Source organism: Halichoeres trimaculatus, unplaced genomic scaffold, assembly GCF_033239565.1.
Source record: "Halichoeres trimaculatus isolate MK-OKI-2021-1 unplaced genomic scaffold, fHalTri1.1 fHalTri1_scaffold_13, whole genome shotgun sequence".
In the NCBI taxonomy this organism is placed as follows: Eukaryota; Metazoa; Chordata; class Actinopteri; order Labriformes; family Labridae; genus Halichoeres; species Halichoeres trimaculatus.
This window is the reverse complement of record NW_027437191.1, coordinates 17,562,762-17,585,797: the sequence shown is the minus strand read 5'-3', so window position 1 is coordinate 17,585,797 and position 23,036 is coordinate 17,562,762. Positions and strand designations below refer to the sequence as shown.

At 40.6% G+C, this 23,036-nt stretch overlaps 1 protein-coding gene across 1 annotated transcript in view; it reads right to left on the bottom strand.

Moving 5' to 3' along the window:
- The window catches only part of nbas (NBAS subunit of NRZ tethering complex), a 221,581-nt gene that overhangs the window by 186,925 nt on the left and 11,620 nt on the right, over nucleotides 1-23,036 (bottom strand). Inside the window, exons 8-15 of the mRNA XM_074685126.1 lie at nucleotides 19,673-19,806; nucleotides 15,420-15,518; nucleotides 8,648-8,786; nucleotides 8,468-8,533; nucleotides 8,223-8,351; nucleotides 7,751-7,814; nucleotides 6,954-7,147; nucleotides 2,751-3,026 (exon numbers count right to left, since the gene is read on the bottom strand). Coding sequence (XP_074541227.1) covers nucleotides 2,751-3,026; nucleotides 6,954-7,147; nucleotides 7,751-7,814; nucleotides 8,223-8,351; nucleotides 8,468-8,533; nucleotides 8,648-8,786; nucleotides 15,420-15,518; nucleotides 19,673-19,806 — 1,101 coding nt within the window. The remainder of the gene's footprint in view (nucleotides 1-2,750; nucleotides 3,027-6,953; nucleotides 7,148-7,750; nucleotides 7,815-8,222; nucleotides 8,352-8,467; nucleotides 8,534-8,647; nucleotides 8,787-15,419; nucleotides 15,519-19,672; nucleotides 19,807-23,036) is intronic.

Below are 23,036 nucleotides of genomic sequence, written 5' to 3'. Positions count from 1 at the left end.
CTGCTAAATTAAGTGGGAGAAAGAAATGAAGAATTTCATGGTAAATGTGATATCCACCATTGGAGACAGTTGACAGCTGCTCTTAATGTGACTCATGTATCAGTCTGAATATGATAAATGCCGTATAAAAGGCGTAATTAGAAATGGAGTATCTTTGGCATATTAAATAGGTAATATTAATTTCATTGCCAGAATAAATTCAGTCCAGCATGTGAGTCAGAGAACTGCATGTCAGCTCTGGTATTTTTTGCAAAGATTGCTAAGCTTGAAGACCATTCAGATTCAAACATAAACACTGTTGAAAGCTTCTCTCACTGAAGTACATGAGATTTCTTTATTGTGTGTCAAAATAAATCAGCTCACACTCACAGAAATATGGTTTAATCCTGTTTATGGATTTGCTACCTTATTCTAAAGACTCCTCCAGGCTTAAGTGCACAGAAACAGCAGCCTGAAGCATCACATAAAAGATCCTGTGCAGATTGGTCAAAAGAATCATGTAATGTTTTTTAAATATTAACACAGTGATATGACTTCTTTACACAGTCACTGTGTTAATAGCAAATCAACAAACTGGCTATTCATTCATATCTGAAAGGCTTATTCATGCAGCTGTGTGTGGCTGTACTAAGGCACAGTGTGAGTGTTATCATACTAACAAGCTAATTAATGTCATGCAAAGGAAACTGGCAATTTTATTTCTTACGTGGTGATTTGTTCAGAAAATAGTGAAGTCTCTCTTTACCAAAGTTTATGTGAATTCTGGCGCTGCTTTCCTTTTCTAGGCAACATCTCAGTTGTCATGAAAGGATGACCTCTCATTGGGGAAGGCCTTTCCAGGTATTATTGTAAATAAAAAGTAATAAAAAATCTAGACCCTGATGGACTTCTCTGCTTTTGTGGCTCATAATGAGGCCTCATTTTTAATATTTGTTTGTTTCATAATTAGTCTAAAACTCACCAGTAAAGCTTCAAACTAAAAATAAGAGTCATTTTTAAAGGTACAGTCTGCAGGATTTTACTAAAAAAAATAGAATATCAACTTTTACAGGAACAATCCTGCTCATTAGTCACTTTTGGGTCTCTATACATGTGTGTCTGTGTCTGCTGCCTCAGGCCCCTCCTCAGCCTGTCTGTTGATGTTTTGGTTGTAGTGGGACGTGGGACAATCAGAAAAAGCTTTTTACTAAATGAGGGTAAAGCTTGACTCAACTTTAACTCACTTTCTGGCACTTGTAGAGCAGCTCGGGATGAAGAACGACATGAGTTAGCTTTCTGCTGAGCAGGTATGTATCAAATAATCAATAATAACCTGCCAAGTCAGGTGCACAGCTCTTGGGGTCTTTCTGATGTAAAAACATGATGCTACAGGTGGTTGCTAGGCTAGTGAATGTGTTCACGTAATCATGGCTGAAAGCTGGGTGTGTGCTGCCGCTGGCACTGAGCCAAGGAAGAGAAGCCCAGTCTGAATTTATGTTTATGTTCTATGTTTGCTAACAAGTAATGAAAATTCCTGCAGACCAGACATGCACTGATCGATCAGGAAGGTCTGACAGCCAGCCACTGACGCTTTTTGCTCTGAGACCTAAAACTCGGGACACTTTATGGGTTGTTTAAGTTAAAACATAAAGATTTTATTGTTTCACAGTTATTGTTCAAACATTTTCAATAAAATAAGATTGGAACATTGAAGGTATATGCTGTCAGTTATAAAATTATATTTATTTATATTATATTTTGGCCAAAACCGGTGTCGGCAGGTCAGGCTTTTTGAAGATCGGTGATAGACCAGAAAATTGTGATCTGTGCACTCCTACTGCAGACCCTACCTTCAAAGAGGGGGTATTACGCTTTCCAAAGTATTAAGAATAGATACATACAACCAATGCTAGATGTTAGCACTAATTGTGCAGATTTTCGAACCCTACATATTCATATGTTATAAAAATCTAAGATTTTTTCTGTAAGCTGCTCAAAAAGGTCTGCTCTACAACAGAACAAGATGCTATGACACTTGCTGAAAGGATGACATCTTTACATGAGGATCCCCAAACTTGTTCATGACACATTTGGGGGGAGAGGACAAAAACACCAAGATCAGCCTATAGGTAGTCCCCCACAGGCGTCCAGAGGGTTGACCAATCAGAGTGAAAGGGCTTCGTAGTAAGCCAGCCTTAAAGAGACAGCAGCTAAAACGGAGCATCTCAGACAGAAGCTGAAATAATGTTTTTTTCTAAAACACCATCATCAGAAAGAGAGAAGATTTTCTGTAAATCCTGTGAATCTCCCACAGGAGAACCATAGGGTTGTATAAAGTTTAAAAAAAGCACAATACTCCCCTTTTTTATAAGTCTATTTCCCACAGACATCATATAATCCTCAGTTAGAAAGCAGACGAAAAGTTAATGTTTAATTGCAGCTTCATTACAAGGCGCTCTTAAGCCTCCTTTCGGTTGTATCAGCATTTTCAAAATTCTTTTTACAAATAAAAATTTGATAACATGAATCCTGACTTAGTGGAAAGTTTTTTTTAATTCAAGGAGGACACCAGTGAAACCATCTGCAAAACCCTTTTTGAAAAATTTGCTTATCCTGCATCAAAGAGAGCTGCACCAAGAGGAGCACTCTGTCCTCAGCAGCATACTCTGGAACCAGAATCCAAAGTCAAGCCCCTTCAAAATGAGATGCACAAGAGTGCTTTAAGAGAGAGATCAAAATTCAAAAAATGCGCATGAATCACCATCCCCTACCTTCCTCTGGTACAACTCCTCTGGTGTCGTTGACCTCAGGCTGACCAGACGGTAGTTCTTCATTACAGTGCGTGGGCGTTTGCGCGGCGGGGCGAAGCGCTCCATCTCTGTCACGTAGTACAGACCCTGCTTGATGTAGCCAAAGTAGCGAGCCTTGGCAGAGGACTCCTCGTCTGAGTCAGAGTCCCCGCCGTCATCACCCTCCTCATCTTCACCGGCTACTACACTCAGGTTGCTCTCCAGGCGCCCACGCTTTTGAGCGAGCTTCACCTCACACTGTGGATGATAAAATTAAACAGCATTAGGAACAGAAAGGAGGCAAACCTAAAGATGAAAAGGATAGAAGGGGAAGAGTTCAGAAACTACACTGGAGGATTCATTTGTAAGAGAATAAACAAACACACAAGTGCCAACATATGGTTTCAGAGTGGTCATAAAGCGTCAGCTGTCCTTTCACATCAAAGTACATCTGTCTTATTGGCCAAAACCATAAAAAAGGGCAGAAAAGCAGAAGAACGCCTATTCTCCATGATTGAGACTGTCAGATTTACAGCTTTTGCCCGGGCTGACTTTCTGATGCTGACTTTGGACACTTCTTTGCCAGCAGGAAATAATGAATGGAAAATGAAGCATGGAATGAATGCAGCACACTTTACATCTCACTGTGTTTAAGCGAGTAAACACAGTTAATTTAACAGCCTCGTGCCGGATCAGCAGGCTGTCTGACAACAGCAAGGTCGAGCTGCTCGATAGGAAATCTAAATCTAAGCTGTCCAAAGAACTTTCCTCAACTTTTCATGCCCTATTCTTAAGTTTTGTGATTGCCTCAGTTGGATGAATATTATGGACTAATTTTTCATCAGTTCTCATATTCTGTAATGATGCCCCCCTGGGTTTAAGTTCACTGGAGAAAAATGCTAACCCTTCCAACTGAGCTCTGCACACAGCCAAGGTTTATGAAACATTTAGCACCTGTAAAATGTTAAGAGCCTTAATCAATGGAGGAGCAAGCCTTCTTTGTGGTGCACTGTTACACAACCCCATCTCATCACTAACAAGAAGGTGTACATATGCAAATCATCATAAACATACAAGGTCACGCTACTCCACATCTGCAGAGGCGTAAACGCACAACAAGCTTTGTGTTCAAGGTAATTTATGAGAAACATTTCATTTCACACAAACCCTCAGCTGTAGAGCAGCTGCACACACACTCACACACACACACAAACCCATCGCCTCGCCAGGCCCAAGCAGGCTGATGAAACCTTTCCAAAAAGTTGGCAGCTGGCTGGTGAAGAAATGCCTCTCTCTCTCTGTATGCAATCACATTAAGACAAAAAAAACTTGAAGGGCTGGAATAAAAGGCAAGGGTGATGGGAGATCACGGTCTTTGTCAGTGGATCAAGAAGAGAGTCCACATATTTCATCATCAGACGCCTTTATCATCGTACTAATCTCCATTTAAGGTCTCAACATAAAAATGTAGAATCTGTTGGCAGGGGTCTGGATTTTAAAATCACTGGTTTTTGGTTTGGGTTTGCAGTTTGAGTCCTACTGGCCACTCATGAATCAGCTGCCTTTGGTGTGAACAGTTTGTGTATGCAGAGCAAAAGCAGCTGGTGTGCCATCTGCGGAAATGATATCCTACTGGCAGCAATCGGATGACTTTTTATTTACCTCTAAAGAGTAATATCTGCATGCAAGTGCAGCAAATAATCCAATTTTAATCAAAATCTTCAAGTTGAGTGAAAGATCTGCTAGTCATGATGTTGAAAAAGCTCATCAGCATTTCAATTTTCCATCGATTAAATTTCTATTTTGCATCATAAAGACTGATCCAGTCTCCATTTGAAAAACGAGATCTGCATTCTTATCCTCACAACCTGACAAAGGTTACATTTTAACTTCTGAAATATGTGCTTCATGACTTTATCTCAAACTGAAATGCATCAATAAACCTGTTTCACCATTAGCTGCACTTTAAAACATCACACTTATTTGACCCAGAAGCGTGAGTTTTGTCCCTGCTGCTATTGCTGAGCTGAATAAATTGTAGCCAATTTGCACACGAGTATTTATCCGTTCATGCACTTGCACTTTTCTTCTACCTGCGCTTTTACTTATTCTTTTAGATTCTTATTCTTTAAATTCTTTAGATCTTTATTTCTGTCTTGATCTTAATGGAGGTTGCCTCTGCAACCAACACCCGTACTTCCTGCTTTGATGATAAAACATAGAGCACTTTAATAATAATACTAAATGTTTTATGTTCAATGTTTACTTTTTCATTTTTTTTTATTTGTTCTTATCTTGTCTTTGGTGTTTTATAATTGAGTGATGTTGATCTCACGTACTGCAAAACAAATCTACCTACAGGTACAAATAAAGTAACCTGAACCTGAACCTGAGTGTTTCTGCCATGCTTATTGAGAGACGCTAAAGTTATGCTACATTAGCTTAGCAGAGGGACCAATCGGTGAAATTTCGTGCCCAAGAACTAAAAAAGAGGAGTCCAGTGTTTGAGAATATTTTAGGTACGGCAAGAATTCCAGGGGGTAGGACTATGGCTCACCTGTCTGCAAAGCCTGTGGCAAAAACTTCAACTGGTTTGAAGCAGAATCTGCGTGACTACCACCCAGCATTACATGCCCAAAAAAACACCCAACTGAGCAATATTAAGTTAGCAAGATAATAAATGAAACACTGGATTGGTCAGGAATGTTTCATTTACAACTAATGTTGTGGCAATTTTAAGTATAAAGTCAGTGGGAGAGAAACTAGTCCTCTGAAAGGCTCTCTAACGTTGCTTCCTGCCATCTTGAAAACATGAGAAATGGATGACAGGTGATTGAGAAAACATGAACCATCACATCTCTAATTTCAGCATATGTAAGGCTAGGCAAAGAGAAAATTGTTACAAAATTGGATCTCTTCTCAAGTTTAGTCTACTGAAGTTAGCCAGATTGTGTAACTTGCTATCGACAGTGAAACTAAGGACTTGGTCACACTGGCAAACCGAACCGTGCTCAAGCATGCTTCAGCCCTTAAGCACGTTTCGAATGGCTAGTGTGACCGCAACCATGCCGTGCTTGAGCATAATTCCCTTCTCTGCTTTTTGGCACGCTTCGGAGAGGTGGAGAGGTTTACTTCATGTACAAGCACAAGCATGCAAACAGCGCGTGTGATCCTATCATTGCGAGCGCATATCTCGACAATCATTTTAAACGAAGCGGGGTTGTTGGAGGGCTGTGTTGGGCGAAAACGGCTTACCATAAGTCTAAAAGTCTATAAAGTTGTAGCAGTGCTCTCTGTGTCTCATTGTGCTGACTCTGATGAGATCTCACTTCATGTAAACAGATGCTTCATGATGATGTAGGCGGGCCATGCGCTTGTGTGATACCCGCTAAAGACTTGTTCATATTGGAGTAGTGTGACGGCTAGCCGTAATCTCCAGCTGGGGAACAGCGCTGTGAGGGGCAATCATGCTTAAGCTTTTGTTTGGATGGCCAGTGCGACCGCGTCCTAAGACTTACCAGAAACAGATATGTGGGCACTTCTTCTGAGGAAGTCATGAATTAAACAAGGACGTTTTATTTTGCAAACATATCTAAAGGGACAAATTTGGCTGTGCCTCTCCAAGTTGCTCCTCAACTTCCTAACTGGACTTTTTTGACTTCATTGCACTGACACATATACATGCATGTGTTTTAGCCATAAGTGACAACAAAACATGTACAGTTTGATCATATGGGACTTAAGAAAAAGACCATCCTTTATAGATTCACATCAGAACTGCAAGAGATAATCCAGAAACTCAAAGTAAACATTTGTGCAGGAGAACGATGATGGATTTTTTTGGTTAACAAAAGCAAAGGTAAACTAAAGGGACTTTTTACTCCCAAACTTTAAATTATAAAACAAAAGAACTGACAAATCTATAACAGACCCTCTAACCTTTCCAAACTTTCTCTCTCACTGTGCATGCTGGGTAAGGCTCTAGGCCTGTTGACACTGAACTGAAGAGTTTCTTAAGGAAATCAATATAGAGAATGAAAAGTCTCTTATCCTATAATACTCCTTTTAAATACCTGGAGGATGAACTATACTATGTGAGACCAGCAGTACAAAAAAAACTTGTGCTCTGATGTCTTATGTTCACTTAACCTCACACATACGACACAATAAGATCCAAACATGTACCTCAAGGCTGAGGAAGCCCCCATCGTGTGCTGCTGTGACTCGAGGTGACTGCTCAAACCACTCGCAGGATTTCCCGAGCAGGTTGCGCAGCGTCCTGACGGAGGAGACGGTGACGGAGCCGGAGCAGCGAGCCAGAATCAACACGTTGTCGCTCCACCAGCTCACATCCACAAGAGGGTAGTACTGCTCTTTATCTAGGACAGGTAAGACATGTTTATTATTGACATATGCATCTCTTTTCAGATTTTAATGTCTTTCATTTCTTTCTTGAAGGACATGGAGGTTTCCCTTATTTCCAGTATCATCGAGGTAAGAGAAAGAGATGGTAGCAAAAACTCATCACATTTATTGAAGTTATCTCCCTGAATCAAAAACTCTTATTCATGAACTTTTCTGAATAAGTCTACTCTTCTGAGATTTTCACGTGGACACATCACATCTATCACTTGCCAAGCATGGGATGAGGACTCACACCGATTATTGCTTACACAAGCTGTCATGGCTGCCATCATTACTGGCCCAAAACTGTCAAAAAAACAGACTGTACAGCTTCTCAGGCAGCCACACACACCTACACATACAGGCAGTTACACAAGCACAGAAACACACACTGAAAAGCATGGGCACAGTGAAGGAGAAAAATATTTGCTAGCCTCTGCATACACTGTATGCTTGTACGTGTAAATAACTGTATAACTCAGTGAATAAGACGTGTCAAAGATCATTAAATTGTATCCAGCCTGCTCCGCTGTGTCAGCAACAAAGTCGGCTCTCTTCGGCCCCTCAGGCCAAACTACCTTTTATTTTCTTCCTCCTCTCCAGCGATGTCTTCCACTCTGGGTTGATCTCCTCAAATCCTGGCTGCAGGGCAGACCAAAGGACCAAAGAGTGAAGGGAGGAAGAGAAAAAGGAGAAGAGAGGGAGGATGGAAATTAATCTGCCAACTCTATTTATACAACACACACACTCTCACAGCAGCAAAGCAAAACATACTCACACCAAGCATAAACCGGTAAAATATACTGCAAACGTAAGTCCTCTTTAAGCCATATCATCTACTACTGTATCCCACACACACATGCACACACATGTATATGAAGGCCAAAGAGAGAAAGATTACATTAATACAGCCAGCCGAGCACCTCATGTACACATTTTTTCTAGCACACAATTTCAGCGCACAAAGGTTTAGTCAGCATTAGCTTAACCATGCATCCCACACCCTCCCAAAAAAAATAAATGCACAAGCAGCTTAAATGTGTTGTGAACCTGTTGGTCTTGGCTCCATGTAGCTCTCTGTTTGAGTGATGGGACGTCCCAGAGAGACAGGCGTCCTGAGAAGTGGATGACCGCCAGCAGAGTGCCGTCAGGGCTGAGACTCATGCGGAACACGCCGTCCTGGATGTCACAAATGAAGGTGCATTATCTCTTCAAACCTCTGTGCCCTTGCCAAATCCTTTCAGTTAAGTTTTTAATGATAATTGAGGACAATGGAGAGCAGAGAACTGTGTTACCTTTTCATTTCCTTGTCTGGAGAAGAGCCTGAAGCTGGGCATCCTGAAGAAACCTCTCTTCTGATTCTAGACGCAGATTTAAAAAATGTGTGTGACGGATGCTTACATACATGACTTATGCCTTTTTGTGTGCATTTCTGTGTGTGTGTGTACGTGTGTGTCTGTGTTCGATTTTCTTACAGGATTGACGTCGTCTTCATAGCTGGTGACCTGCTTGTAGTGAGGCGAGCCAGACAGAGTCCTCCAGGCTGTAATCCCGCAGCATGAGGCCTTGGATGTGCTGTCATCCCCTGACTCACAGCCTCCCACCAGCAGCAGTCTGAAAACAACAATACACACACACACACACACACACACACACACACACACACACACAAACATACGCACATCTACAGTCAGAGAAACCACCACTGTGTTTAACCTGGTTGCTTTACCGGCTTACAACCTGGTCACTGTGATGTCATCCTCCAGCCTGGGTTCAAGCCAGGGTATCAGTGGGCATTCACACTACTGATGTGCCATTTAGCAAAGAAGCGGGAGCATTTATCAGAGGTCTGCTTTAGAATCAATGGCCAGGCACAGATAAGACACAAACAATACCACAGTGACCAGAGTGATCAGTGGATCTCCCTTTGCAGGGAACAGAAGAGATGCAACAATGGTCCAGGAGTCAGCAGAGGGGGGTGTGTGGGTGAGGCAGAGCTTTCTAGCTCAACACTGCCCCCTAGTGTAGAGGAACTGGACAAGAGGGGGGGTCTAAATGAGCTGTGAAAGGGGAAACTGATAAAAATTTAATTCAGTTAGGACAGTCAGCTCTTACACAAGCTGCTAGTGAATAATCGAAAGATCTTTTTGTTGACGGATAACTATTTGAAGTTAAAGTTTTAGATTTCCAAAGCAAAGATCACAAAAGAGCAGGCTGTTTCAGTTTATTTCCCAAATATATTAGAACATTTTCACAATGATTTAGGAACAAAAAATCGTCTGTTTTACTAAAACCCCAGGAAGCTCTTGTTAAAAACTTATAGAAGCAAAAGTGCCCAGTCTGTTTGTTCTTGGTTGGAGGTATTGTGAGCTTCTCACACCTGTAAGTTACATGATGTTGTTGATGTTTAGTATCAGTATGAGTTGAGTCAGTTTGCAGTTTTTTTAGATATAAAGCTTATTCTTATCTGACATTTTAGTTGAGATGAAAATTTGAATTCAGGCTGGCTCTGCTGTGACTTAGGACACAAATAGGCAGATGCAAGAAAAACACTGGATACCGTAGACAGGAGAGGTAACCGAGGTAGGAATGGTCCAAATTAAGCAACAAATTTCCAACTTAAATTCCAACTCACTTCAAGGAAGGAGGCATTTATTAAACAGTATGAGCTTTTAACACAGCTTTAGTTAAACTATGTTGAGTTGGTTTGTAAATTGGAAGCAACATTAGCAGAACTAGCACCAACAGCCATCAGTCCTTCTTGTAGTTAAATGGATTAGAAATTCTTTCAAGTAAATTACTTACTCCAGTTGTTCCCCCCAAAAAACATTGATGGGACGAGGAAAAATGCCTTCCAAAGTCTAACACTATTTACAATAACATGTTTCAACCATTATTGTCAAGGTCTGATTTTGTGGAACATTTTTTCAGAAAAATTTAAGCAGAAAATGTTTGAACTGTTGACTACATCTATTTGTTGCCAAAAGACCCCTGAGGTGACTAAGTCAGGAAATGAATGGTATGGCAGTCTACAGTTTAATTTAGAAAACACAGCATTATTTTGTATTAGCCTGTAATAAGTGTCTAATAAGTCTAATAAGTGTATTCCCCATGGACTGTTTCCAAATGGATGTAGCCTCTGTGATGATGTCACCTGTGTGTTTCTGACACAGGGTTTTGAATACTGTCATTGGCAGCCATATTGGGGCAGGCTTTGAGCCTCCTCACCAAGCTGATTGGGCAAACTCTTGTCTCTTATATCTTTTAAACTGCTGTGTTTGAAGAAAAATTCACCCCCTTATAGTGTGTGCAGATGGAAAAATTGGACATTCATTTTTTATATTTAGCTTGGTGTGTCTGTGGCTTTTGGTACTTCTGGAGCCTGCCTCAAGCGAACACTTGATGAACTGCAGATTTTAGCAAATCTGCTTGGTATCACTATTTGGGATTCCTGGCAGAAAAGTATGGAAATGGCCATGACAAACACATCCTTAAGCTGAGGTGCCATTTTTAATTTAAGAAAAAAAAAGAATATTTTTTCTTCAATACAAAAAAAAAAAGCCTTGGGCACAGGCTTGGCTTACTGTCAGACAGACAGCCCAGTGTTTGCTTCCAGTCCATAGCCTAGTATTATTTCCTAATACTCTTCCAGTTTTCCCTTGCTTTGTCTGCTTTCCTGTCCTCTCCAAATAAATGTGTAAAAAATCCCAGGATTGCATTTTAAAAACACATAAAAGGTTATAATTTAAAGAAAACTATGAGATTAATCCAGCCAATGCAGCATTTTTTTTCTCATAAGTCTCTACCTCCTAAAAAACTTTACTTATAATTCTAGTTGTTAATCTTGTTGAATAAAAAAATGTTTTTTGTTTTTTTTTTTAAACCAAATGCAGTACTATTGAACATCCTTACTGACATGTGGCCACTATTCCTTTTTTTCCTTACAATGCTCTTGATCAGACAAAGTCCAAGGACACAAACTGCTGCACATGCGTAGTTGAGTAAATTCTACAGTATTCCTTCCACAGTGTCAAAGAGGTTTAGGGTATCAGCACATTATCAGGTGTTAATTTGTTTTTTACTGTAACATTTAAATATAATGTAATAATTCCTGATCTGCATTCTCCACACATTTGTCTTTATAGATTATTCACCACATTGACTCTGACAGCAGTTCCAATCATTGCTGCACATCTGGAAACATTTCTCAGTATCTGTGACTACATCTGTTCGCTTCATGAGACACGGTAAACACTTCCGTTGTGTCTGCTTGAACCTTCACACGCTGCATCTTTCACAAATCTACCATATTTTCCATTTGAGACTGTACAGCTGTTGAAATTACTTTTTCATACCTGCTCCTCACCTTGCCTCTTCTTATCTCTTTCTTATTCTCTCTGTTGCTGACCCAGTTTTCACACAGGGATCATTAAAGTTTCATCTCATCTATCAGTTGGCAAACACTTGACAGTAGCTGCCAAAATCCATTGAGCTGCAAACCAAGCTTCACCAGCCAAACTGAACCTGGTTTGTGCAGACTAGAGGAGCGTGAAGAAAAAAAAAAACATAACCATAAGGTCATGAGTATGAGCCAGGTATAATTAACCCAAACCTCAGAATGCTACACGGTGAAGGAGGCTGATGGCAGCTCGGGCTGCTACAGTCGATCCCTGCAGGTGTTGCATTAAAAGGGCTGGCTCATTTATTCTTGAGGAGGCTTCTTGGCCCTGATCCATAATGCAACATCTTGTCATGCTCGTAAGGAAGCGTGTACATAAAACATTTGTATTTGCTCTGTGTTTTTCTACAATTTATGGAGCGTGTTTTATTATTGGTCTTGGTTATCAATATACATCTTAATTGTAAGGGTGTCTGTAAAAGTCTCAATTTAACATAATGCAGTAAATTCTCTTTAAATTCTACAACCGTGATCAATAAAATACATATTTATGAGCATATTGACGACACATTGGAGCGTACTCGCACTGCCCCTGGACATCAAATGATGAAAGCGCTTGAAATAACTCAGCTACTTTCCAAACTTGGTTATTTGAGCTGAACGTGGCATCATGTAGCATCATCACGGGCAATAAGTTTATAGGCGAAAAATTGATTCAAAGGACTCATAAGCATGTCTTTAGATGTTTGAATTTAAATGTTTGAACAACACTTTTGATGAAACAGTGTTGTAATAGAAGCAGGCTTGGACTGTGGAGGCCACAGAGGAAAAGGAGAACCCTGGGTCTCATTCAACTTTCACTACGGAGAGGGGACTTCTTCTGAGAGTACACTAATGCAGCTGTGCAAAAAATTTCTGACATTTGGCCAATTTTTTTATCACGGTCTTTCTTTTAAGGCAAAAATAAATCGACAAAGCCTTGAAGGCCCACTTACAAAACAAAACAGGACATGACAAGTCATTTATATTCAGTATATTACCATACTAAACCGATTATAAGAAAAGTTTTTTTTTCATTGAAATCAATGTGTAAAGGAGGGTGTTTTCTTATAATCAGGGTCGCCCTACATTTTGGTCAATATGGTATTACTCAACGTGTGAATACATCATAAAAATAAAGTGTATGTATTTCAGCTGTGAAAAACAGGGAACTGTTGACTTCTGATTCAACATTAAGCACTCAGGTAACATTCTTTAATAAAACATAAAACAAGCTGTGAGAAGTAGGTATGGGAGAAAAAAAAACATAAATTGATATATCAGGATTTTTTGTTTAAAAATATCAAAATTGGGATTCTATGTCATAAAAATTGTTGTTGTTCATCCATCCATCCATCTTCTTCCGCTTATCCGGGGTCGGGTCGCGGGGGCAGCAGCCTAAGCAGGGAAGCCCAGACTTCCCTCTCCCTAGCCACTTCGGCCAGCTCTTCCGGGGGGATCCCAAGACGTTCCCAGGCCAGCCGAGAGATGTAGTCTCTCCAGCGTGTCCTGGGTCTGCCCCGGGGTCTCCTCCCGGTGGGACGTGCCCTGAACACCTCACCAGGGAGGCGTCCGGGAGGCATCCTCATCAGATGCCCGAGCCACCTCATCTGGCTCCTCTCAACGCGGAGGAGTAGCGGCTCTACTCCGAGCTCCTCCCGGATAGCCGAGCTTCTCACCCTATCTCTAAGGGAGAGCCCGGCCACCCTACGGAGGAAGCTCATTTCGGCCGCTTGTACCCGCGATCTTGTTCTCTCGGTCACTGCCCAAAGCTCATGACCATAGGTGAGGGTGGGAACGAAGATCGACCGGTAAACAGAGAGCTTCGCCTTCCGGCTCAGCTCCCTCTTCGCCACAACAGACCTGTGCAGAGTCCGCATTACTGCGGACGCCGCACCGATCCGCCTGCCGATCTCTCGCTCCATCCTTCCCTCACTCGTGAACAAGACCCCGAGATACTTAAACTCCTCCACTTGGGGCAGGATCTCATCCCCGACCCGGAGAGGGCAGTCCACCCTTTTCCGGCTGAGGACCATGGACTCAGATTTGGAGGTGCTGATTCTCATCCCAGCCGCTTCACACTGGGCTGCGAACCGCTCCAGAGAGAGTTGAAGGTCACGGCTTGATGAAGCCAACAGGACCACATCATCTGCAAAAAGCAGTGATCCAATCCTGAGGTCACCAAACTGGACCCCCTCGACACCCTGGCTGCGCCTAGAAATTCTGTCCATAAAAGTTATGAACAGAATCGGTGACAAAGGGCAGCCCTGGCGGAGTCCAACCCTCAAATTGTTGTTGTTTTTTTTTTTAATCAAATTTTTTATTTCTTTGCTTGTAAACTGGATTGGAAGAAAGTTACCACTTTCTCCAGTAGAGGGTAAAATGTTTTACTCTGACTCATGTGATGGGCATTTTATGGGAAATTGTGGCTCCATATATAGTCTGTAGACATTATCATCATCATTTAACACTTTCACACGGCGTGGTGTTAAATAAAACAAACTAAAAATCACAGAAATCGTAAATATCGAAGAATCGCAATTAAACCGAACCAGCACCCCAAAAATCGTAATAGAATCAAATCATGAGAATAGCATATTGTCCCAGCCCTAATGAAGAGGATGTGTTTTTTTTGGACTGCCCCACCACCCTCTGGCCAGAAGAAAGTATGTGTCAATACAGTCACGTAGCGCTACGGTTTGAAACTTGACGAACAAACAAGCGTAGACGCTGGCGATATGTAGCATTGCTGGCAGCCAGGTGCCTTGAGATGTGTCTGTAATGTGTAACGTTAGTGAATCCTCAGTCACATCCTGCCAGTCATCTACCAATCAGAGCTAACATAACCTCACTCTTCATTTTATTGATAGAGTCTCAAGTTTGAACAGACCACTGCAGAATAACTGCTGCATGTGGGTTGTAATGGACATCATCACAAACAGTTTATCCCCTGTGTTAGCCTTTAGCTTGACTGTATCACTCTCACATATATCTTACTTCTGCTCTTTTGTCCTTTTTCTGTCTGATAGTTAGGCTCCAGTGTCCACCATCACTACAAAATTAGTCATAGAAATTGTTTTCAGCAGAGAAAAAAAGATCTATCTTCTCACTATTTAACTTCATCAGCTGGCGTGGTGTTGTCATAGTGACTAATCATTTCAGTCCTGCTATACCTGATCGGGAAGCAAAGGAGTAGGATTTCAAATAAGCCTGTAACCATTTTTCGTTATAAAGTGTGGATTACAATCAGGCACATTTCTAGAAGGGAGACTTTTGAGATCACTTAGAAACTCCTTACAGCCCCTTTAAATTTAGATTAATAACCAAATTTACAATCTAAATTATGATCTGCTTTTTACACTTATTGTAAAGAACATTTACTAGCTAGCTTGATCATCTTTTTATGTATAATTGCTGTGACACCTTAGGGGTCTAGTGGCAACAGAGAAATGTGAAAAACAGAGCAGATGTTTTCTGTTTGCATAGTATTATATAAAATTCATTTCTATATGGATTTTAATAAAAGTTGATGAAATATGCAAATTGTGAATAGTGATTTCTGGAGGTGTATCACGACCTCGGAGGAGGCCCTGAACCACCGACCTTGTTAGAGCACTTAATATAACAATCCTCAACAAAGCAGTTGCATCTTTCATTACAACCTTGGTCCTTTTCTTTACTCCCCCACACTTCCTTTCTTTCTCTGGCTGTCACATTAATAAAAGATCACACCCCCCTTCTCTGGCAGAATAAGAGGTATACATTGAACATCTCTCACAAGGTCTAAATGTTGTAGAAAACAAGCTCACCTGTGTCCAGGGTGGTAAATAGCTGAGGTGATGCCGTGAGAGTAATGAGTGGAAAAACTGAAGCTGTGGTTCTCCTGGAAGTTCTGATTGGTTCCCACACTGTGAGAAAGGGAAAGTGTAGACACATTTACAAATAAAATCCAGTCAACCTATAATTGCACTCTGACAAACAAACAATCAAAAACACGAACACCCATGTGCAAAATGTTAATGGTGCGACAAAGCTGTTTTGGGAGAAGATGACAGAGCAATTTAAACCCCGGCTGCAATTAAAATGAGACATGGCCAAATATGTAATCTAATCTAAGTGGGCAATCTAAATTAGATTGGTACTAGAGAAGATGTCGAGCAATTTGTGGTGGGAGATCTCAGTGGTGAAATGTTCCATTGCGGTGAATCTGTATGAAGAGGAGGGAAAGGAAGGTAAAGTAAGGTAAGGAAAGGAGAGGAGAAAAAGGAGCTTAAAGGAAATAGATGAAAGATGTCAACAATACACCTCTCTCTGGGCGTTAGGCTGTTTTTGCCACAGTAAAGCAGCTGTGTGCGAGTAAAGAGCTGGCACAGAAAAAAAAGAGAAGGAGATGACTTACTGTCGAGGCTCAGCAATAATTCTAAATTTCTAATTCAAAGTGTTTGAGGGACAATATTGGAAAGCAGTCACATGAAGAGGAAGAGCAAGTTTAAGCTCCAGACTGAAAATGAACCTCTGAAAAACAAGCCAGCAGTTCCAGAGCAAATCCAGTGCAAATGTCTCACACATCTTAATTACCTCCTCACACACCTAAAATCACAACCCAGTGGCTTCAAAGGCAGAGAACACCATTTGTCTGTCTCTAATAGAAAAATAGATCACCCGTTCTCTGGGAACATCACTTTGCACACAGGAGAGAGGGCAAGTCGCAAAGTGCAGGATGTCGCCTGATTTGAGATTCAGTCCACAGACACAATCTCATCCTGTGTCTGTGAGTGTCAGCACATCAGGGCTCAGTGTGACTGCGGCAATCATCCTGAATTAAATAGGAAATCTGAGAAACAATACCAGATTGAATAATACTGCATTTAGAACGGTAGGTGTGGGCAGTCATGAGGAAAGCATGCATGCAAAGCTTTGCAATCACAAATGCAGATGTCATTGATCAAATAGTCAAAGTGGGCTTTGATGGGGATTGGTAAAAAGGAGAACTGGAACTCAAAGAGAGGTGCAACTGGCCTATGTATGAAAAACACACAGAGCACAATCATAGCAAAAATAGGATGCAAGTTCCTACAAGTGAAGTGAATATGGCACATGAATGTAAATGAGATGAAAAAAAGAGCGCAGGAAAGGTTGTTTAAAGTTTTGGAACAGAAAATTAAAGGAGTTATCAAATTTGAGTGGGCACTGACAGACACTGGAGTCCTGACTGAAAAGGGTTCAGACTGGCTCACTGTTTGTCAGTGAACAGATTATAAGATACTTATTTTGTACTAAAGCACTCAATGGTTCAGGGATAAAACACACTAGATACTAGTTTTTACCCAACAAACCATCTAGTTCAGCTTAGGTCTGTTTTTTGTTCCCAAACATTGAAGAGCAGTGACTCACCTGTTTACAGCTGCTTTCACTTCAACTGTTTTAATCCATTCATTAAATGATCTCATGTATTACTTCATTCTTGGGTATATCTTTTAATTGTCTCATTAAATTTTATCTTTGTTTAATGGCTTGTTTTAATAATTTCAAAATGCCCTCTGATAACACTTTATCCCCTCGTTGTAATGATTCTTTTAATGTGTGGAGCAAAACCCCTGTGAAATGCTTCACTGCTGAGAAGTGCCTCGCCTTGTCAATTTAAGCGTAAACATCGAGTGAAGAAGACGAGTCAGTTGACATTTCTGTCCTGAGAGGAGAGATGTGTATGTTCAGAAATGAGTAGATAATGTCATCCGAAATGGAAGCCCCTGACAGGAATAAGTGCTGGTTCCACGACAGAAACTGAAAGATGGGGTCACTTAAATTGTTGGCGAGTATGTACACTTGTCAGCTGGAAGATGACAAAATTGAGTTACAGTTTAAAGGTGAAGCCCTGAGACCTTCAGCGGGTTGACGTGTCTGTCAATGAGGCTGCGCTGAGTAAAATCTATGCTGAGAAAAACATTGAGAGAATCTGGGTTTGAATGTGTTTTTAAGTCGTTAAAACCTAAAATTCTAATTTGTCCAATTTAGTGTATGCAAACAGTTACGGCTGCATGCACGTGTTGGCAACGGATGTGGTTGTCAAGCATCAAAAATCATGTTTTTTACCTAAATAACACCAATTAGACAGATGGTAAACAACTCACAGGTTGGTGAGAAATCTGTGACTGGATGGAAAACATCAGCAAGTTGTCAGAGGTTATTAGTGGAGAAATGCAGCGTGTACCCAAGAGATGAGTTTAAACACAAGTCACTTGATGCTTATGACTGCATTATAGGTTGACACCAACCAGACTGTGACATATAAAGACATAAACTTATATAAATAACCCAGATAGCCTCCCAGAACAAAAAGAGCGCATCAATGTTTCACTTAAACAGAAAATCTGTATTGTTAATATTTAGGTTTACTTATATTTACCCCCAATAGTGAGTCCATGCCATAACTCTGGCCCAAAACCAACTTGTTCATTAAATTCACAAAGTAAAAACTGGATTTAGAGTACCGGCAGTTAAGTTATTTATTTGGGGTTGAACCTTGTTACCTGAGGATGGATAAAAAAGACACATTCACACATTCAACAACAGCTGCAGGCGTCGCTGGTGCTTCAGTGTAAAGTGCAACTCTGTTAAATGGCGACTTATCAGCCGACAAACGGCTGGGAGTCTACAGTTAGCACAGTCACTCTTTACTCCAAAACACAAGTAGCTCTGTAAGGATCAGAACTCCACGGAAGTTGACTCCATGGTATAATATTGCTTCTGACAACTGAGCACTGACCAACCAGACATTCTTATGCTGCATAGAGTTCTAATTTAGTTCTCAAAGAATACTATCTCATGTGAATGAATGGAGCTACACCATAGACTGTATATAGAGTAGACAGTGTGGCTCTGCCATTTATCATTGTACGGTTTTGAAGCCAAAATTCCCCCGTCACAGGCGCAGCCATTGTAGCAGTTGTGCAGCCAGAGTCTGCGCAGTAGAGACGATGAGGGATTCTGGGAGAATCTGAGTGGAGCTGGGTGAGTCTCATCACTTCCTGACTCTACCTCACGTCATATTTTACAATCCCCGAAAAAAATACACGAGAACAGCAGCTGTCAATCATCGTTAAACGGTACGTAAAGCCTTGTTTTTAACCTCTTATAACGAATGAAAAAGAGACTTTTTAGTAAAAAGAGGACCTGAATACAAGACAGCCAAATGATATCTTCAAATCACCACAACAATTGGACGTGAGCAACATTTCTATGAGGAGTATTAATTTTTTAAAATAATTTTTTTAACCTATACTGCAGCCAGCCACCAGGGGGAGCAGTTTTTGTGGAGACCTCACTTCGAGCCAAGCAAGCAGACGTCCATTTTTTTAAAAGTCTATGAGCTACACGCTGCTTCTGTTGCCAAAACGTACTTTAAATTGGTCCATAGAATGATTATTAGAGCTTGCTGATGTTCGATGAAAAACAAAAGTGGTCGTGTGTTGGATGCACATACACATGCCAGTTTGGTTGCACTTTATCTTATGTGGATGCCAGCTGTGTTTCAAACTTGGGCATAGTCTCTGTGATGTCACCCACTGGTTTTTGTAGAAAGGGGTCATATAAAATGTTTGGGCTTTTTATCTATAAATATGACAACATTTACATTTTTTTCACTGTCATTGGTCTTTTTTAGTTTTCTGATCATTGAGGAGACATTGAAACCCAGAAACTGTGTGGCTCGTTACATGTTTTAACACTGCTGTACGACAATAAACCAGCACTCAAGCTAATTTCTACCACAAGCATGATGTCAGAAGAAAATAGCTGCTTTGTGAAAATGGAGAGTTGCTCTTTGTTACTGTTTAGGTTTTTGGTGTGTTTGAGAGGAAACAAAAAAATGTGACATGTATGTGAGTGAAAGCAGAGAAAATAAACAGAGGGTTCAAAGTTCTCTTCAGGTCGCAACAGATGCATTTCATTGAGAAAGTACCAAGGACAGAACAGTGACTGTGACCGTTATTCTGTTTATCACAATGTAAAAGAAAATAAATGATGCTCTGAAGCATGAGAGTGAACTGGTTTGATCTCTCACCTTACAAGGTAACTCTTGAGCCCCCCGCCATACGTAATGACAAGCAGCTCAGCTGACCACTGAGCACTCGCTGTGTACTCCAGGAAGATCAGGCCAGCCACCGCACAGCTAAAATCTCCGGGAAAACTCAGCACCTGGAGAAAAATGGAGAGGAATGGGAAAGTGGAGTCAGCAACAAATGCCATATGTGATAGAATGATTTAAAGCATGAAAGTAGTTCTGAGTAGTTTTCAATCACTTTGAGACTCAACAAGTCTTTCCAAACGCTGAAAACACATTGTATTAATAGCAATTTTGAATAACACAACCATTGAATTGAAAAAAAAGGGTATGAAGAAGGGATGAGGCAGAAAATAGTAAACATAAGACCAGGAAAGTTACAAAATAAGAAAGAGAAATTAATTGACAAAGAGGATGTGGGAAAAAAATAAGAATATCTTTAATCCATGTATACCATCTGTCAAATTTACTGTTTTTCTACACCTCCAGAAATAACTGCAAGTCAGCTGTGTGTGCTCTGAACACAACAAACTAGAGGCACAGCTCAGCAGAGCAGGTGGTTCTCCTGTAAGTGTGCAGACACTCAAACTGGAAAAACACAACAGCAAAGTTGCACTAAAAGAATGAAGATCATAGATTACAAGTCGGAAGTGTGACTAGGGAGTGTCAGCGCTCATCCACTCTGATAGGGCGGCTGGAGGAGCAGTAGGAGTGATGGATGGAAGTGGAGGGATGGTGATATGCAGCACACAGAGGGCATTGAAGTGAGGGCAGATGGACTTGAAATGGCAGCATGAGGAGATGAACTGAGATGCAGACATGCGAGGGTGAGAGAAATGCTGCAGGAAAGATGGAAAGAAGGATCTGGGGAGTTGCAGTGTGTGAAAAATTTAACAGAGGAGGTGGTGGAGATGGAGAAGAAAAGAATGAGAGACGATGGGCAAACAGGGGAAAAGAAAGAAGAGATGAGAAGCAGGGGGGGAAAAGTACGAGACAGTGGATAAGAAGAGCAGGCATGACAGAGAAGGAAAGCACAGAGGGTGTCTGACACGGAGATGATTTCCTCTAAAGGTGACAGGCAGCTCACAGTGCCCAGTAAAAGTACGCTTCAATGAAACAGCAGAACAAGAAGCAACAGTCTCTGGAGCAGAGAATTTGGATGTCTGAATCTTCAAGCTATGTCAAAGTCAAGCATTAAACTCAATCAAATCTGCTGTAGCTTCCTTTACTGGTGATCTGTTAGGAAACCTGCCAATCTGACCACATTCAAACAGCAGCTGTTGTCCTCTGATATCATGCTCAAAGTGGTAAACAAAGGTTTAAGAGTTCAGAATCTGATGTCTCACTTGTATGAAAAAACAACAGTCTCCTACAAAGTGAATCAACAATGTGTTAGCCAATTTGTTTTTCTTTTCTTTTCTTTTCTTTTTTTTTTTTTTTTTTTTTTGGGGGGGGGGGGGGGGGGGGGGTGTCTGACCTATTTTTGAGGTTAAAAAACTTATTTTCAAACATTAGTTTAACATTCTAATGCTAATGCTAAACTCCCCGTAGCTAGCATAACTATGTGCTTGATAGTGTTAGCAGAAGATTGTAAAATATCATACTTAAAACACCTAGATTAAGGGTCTAAAACTCACACCATTTTAATACAGCCCGCCTCTTGGTATCAATTTACAGGGAACCCTGGCCTGCCGTGTTCATGACCTGGTCAACTGTCAGATTTCTGAGTTGACCCTGAAAGCAGCATACCCAAACAAACAGCAACAAAAAAAACACATTTGGCTGTGCCATTGTCAAGATTCTCCTTTCAAAGGCCAAAAGAAAGGTTGATGTCAAGCACGGAGTGTTTCAGGAGAAATGGCATAATAATTGTTTCTTTGTGGAATTTAAGGGGAATTGCACCTATCTCATATGCAAAAAGAAAGTTGCCGTTCATAAGGAGTACAACCTTACGCAGTATTATGTGAAGCAGTGTGCCAAGTACCAAGGAGATAAATGGACACTAAAAGCTGCACAGCTAAATAAAGAGCTGTCGACACAAAAGAACTGTATTCCAGAGCACAAGAGAGGAGGCAAATAAAAAAAGGCCCAGATTTAGTGAAGTAAATCTTAAAACCATACTGAGGTTTTCAACTGCCACCTCCCTAATAGCTCTACGTGACAAGACTGGATGCTAGGCTGGATAATGTAATCATTAATGATGAACTTCATGTCTTTCCTCTTGTAAGACTGTTGTGAATGTATTTAAACCAATGAAGCCAACATTAGCATAACTTTGACAATACCTAAAAGTAGTTCACCCTCTCTGTGGCTGATACAATTATCTATATTAATATCTAATAATGTTGCATGTGACAGCATGCTAGATGATGTACCCATTGGTAAGGACTTTTGTGTTCTTCTTCTTGTAAGGACACTTAAGAATGTAATCATATCAAGGTTATCATAACACTAGTGTTTGACACTTAATATTAGCATTCTTTGAATCCAATTTCATAGTTGATATAACAGTTTAATGCTGTGGTATGTGAGAACAGGAAAAGTGTAAAATTATTAAGCTAGCTATAAGCGTTGACAAAGTGTCACATTTCTTCTACAGTATTTATAACATGAGTGAACTTGGTCCAAATAAGGAAGCTAGCATGCGTAACATTTATCAAAAGCTAATGTCAGCAATCAAGTACTTCCTAACTGATCAAATGTTGGTAAAATACCTTGACCAATTGAGTAGCTCTTAGCTAGGTAGGAAGTTGATGAATGTGTTATCTTACACATGTCATGAATATAATTTCAAGTGCACTTAGCCTTAGATGTTTTTGCTATATCCAAAATGAAACACTGGTTTAAGGTAAACAACAACTAAAACACACTTAAATTACTAGCTAGAATATCAAGCATCAATATTGGTCAATTCACATCTCTTCACTTTGTTTCTGAGGCAGCACTCGGTTTGCAATCAATCATTTTATTAATAGTAAATGCCTAATATATCCTGCCTGAATTTTTCGTTTTTATTAGTATCTAAAGCAAAGGCATTTACATAGTAATCTAATGATATTCTAAAATAAAAGAGACAGCAGAATAAGGAAGAAATAATCAGCTTCTAAAGTCTAAACTCAAACTTCTATGTAAACACACCATGTTGCTAGGTGCCGCCCTGTTGGCTATGGCTGCCTTTTGCAGCAGCTCTCTCTTCTTTGTCCGTTTCTTGTAATTTTTTCTTCTCTTTTTCTCAATCTTTGTATTTGGAGTGGATCGTTACTTTGTATGGCTCATTTGTTGGTCATGGACACCAAACTTTTGTGACTTCAGTGATATTTTTACTATTTTTTCTCCTGTGTTTGTCTGGAGATCCTACATGTAA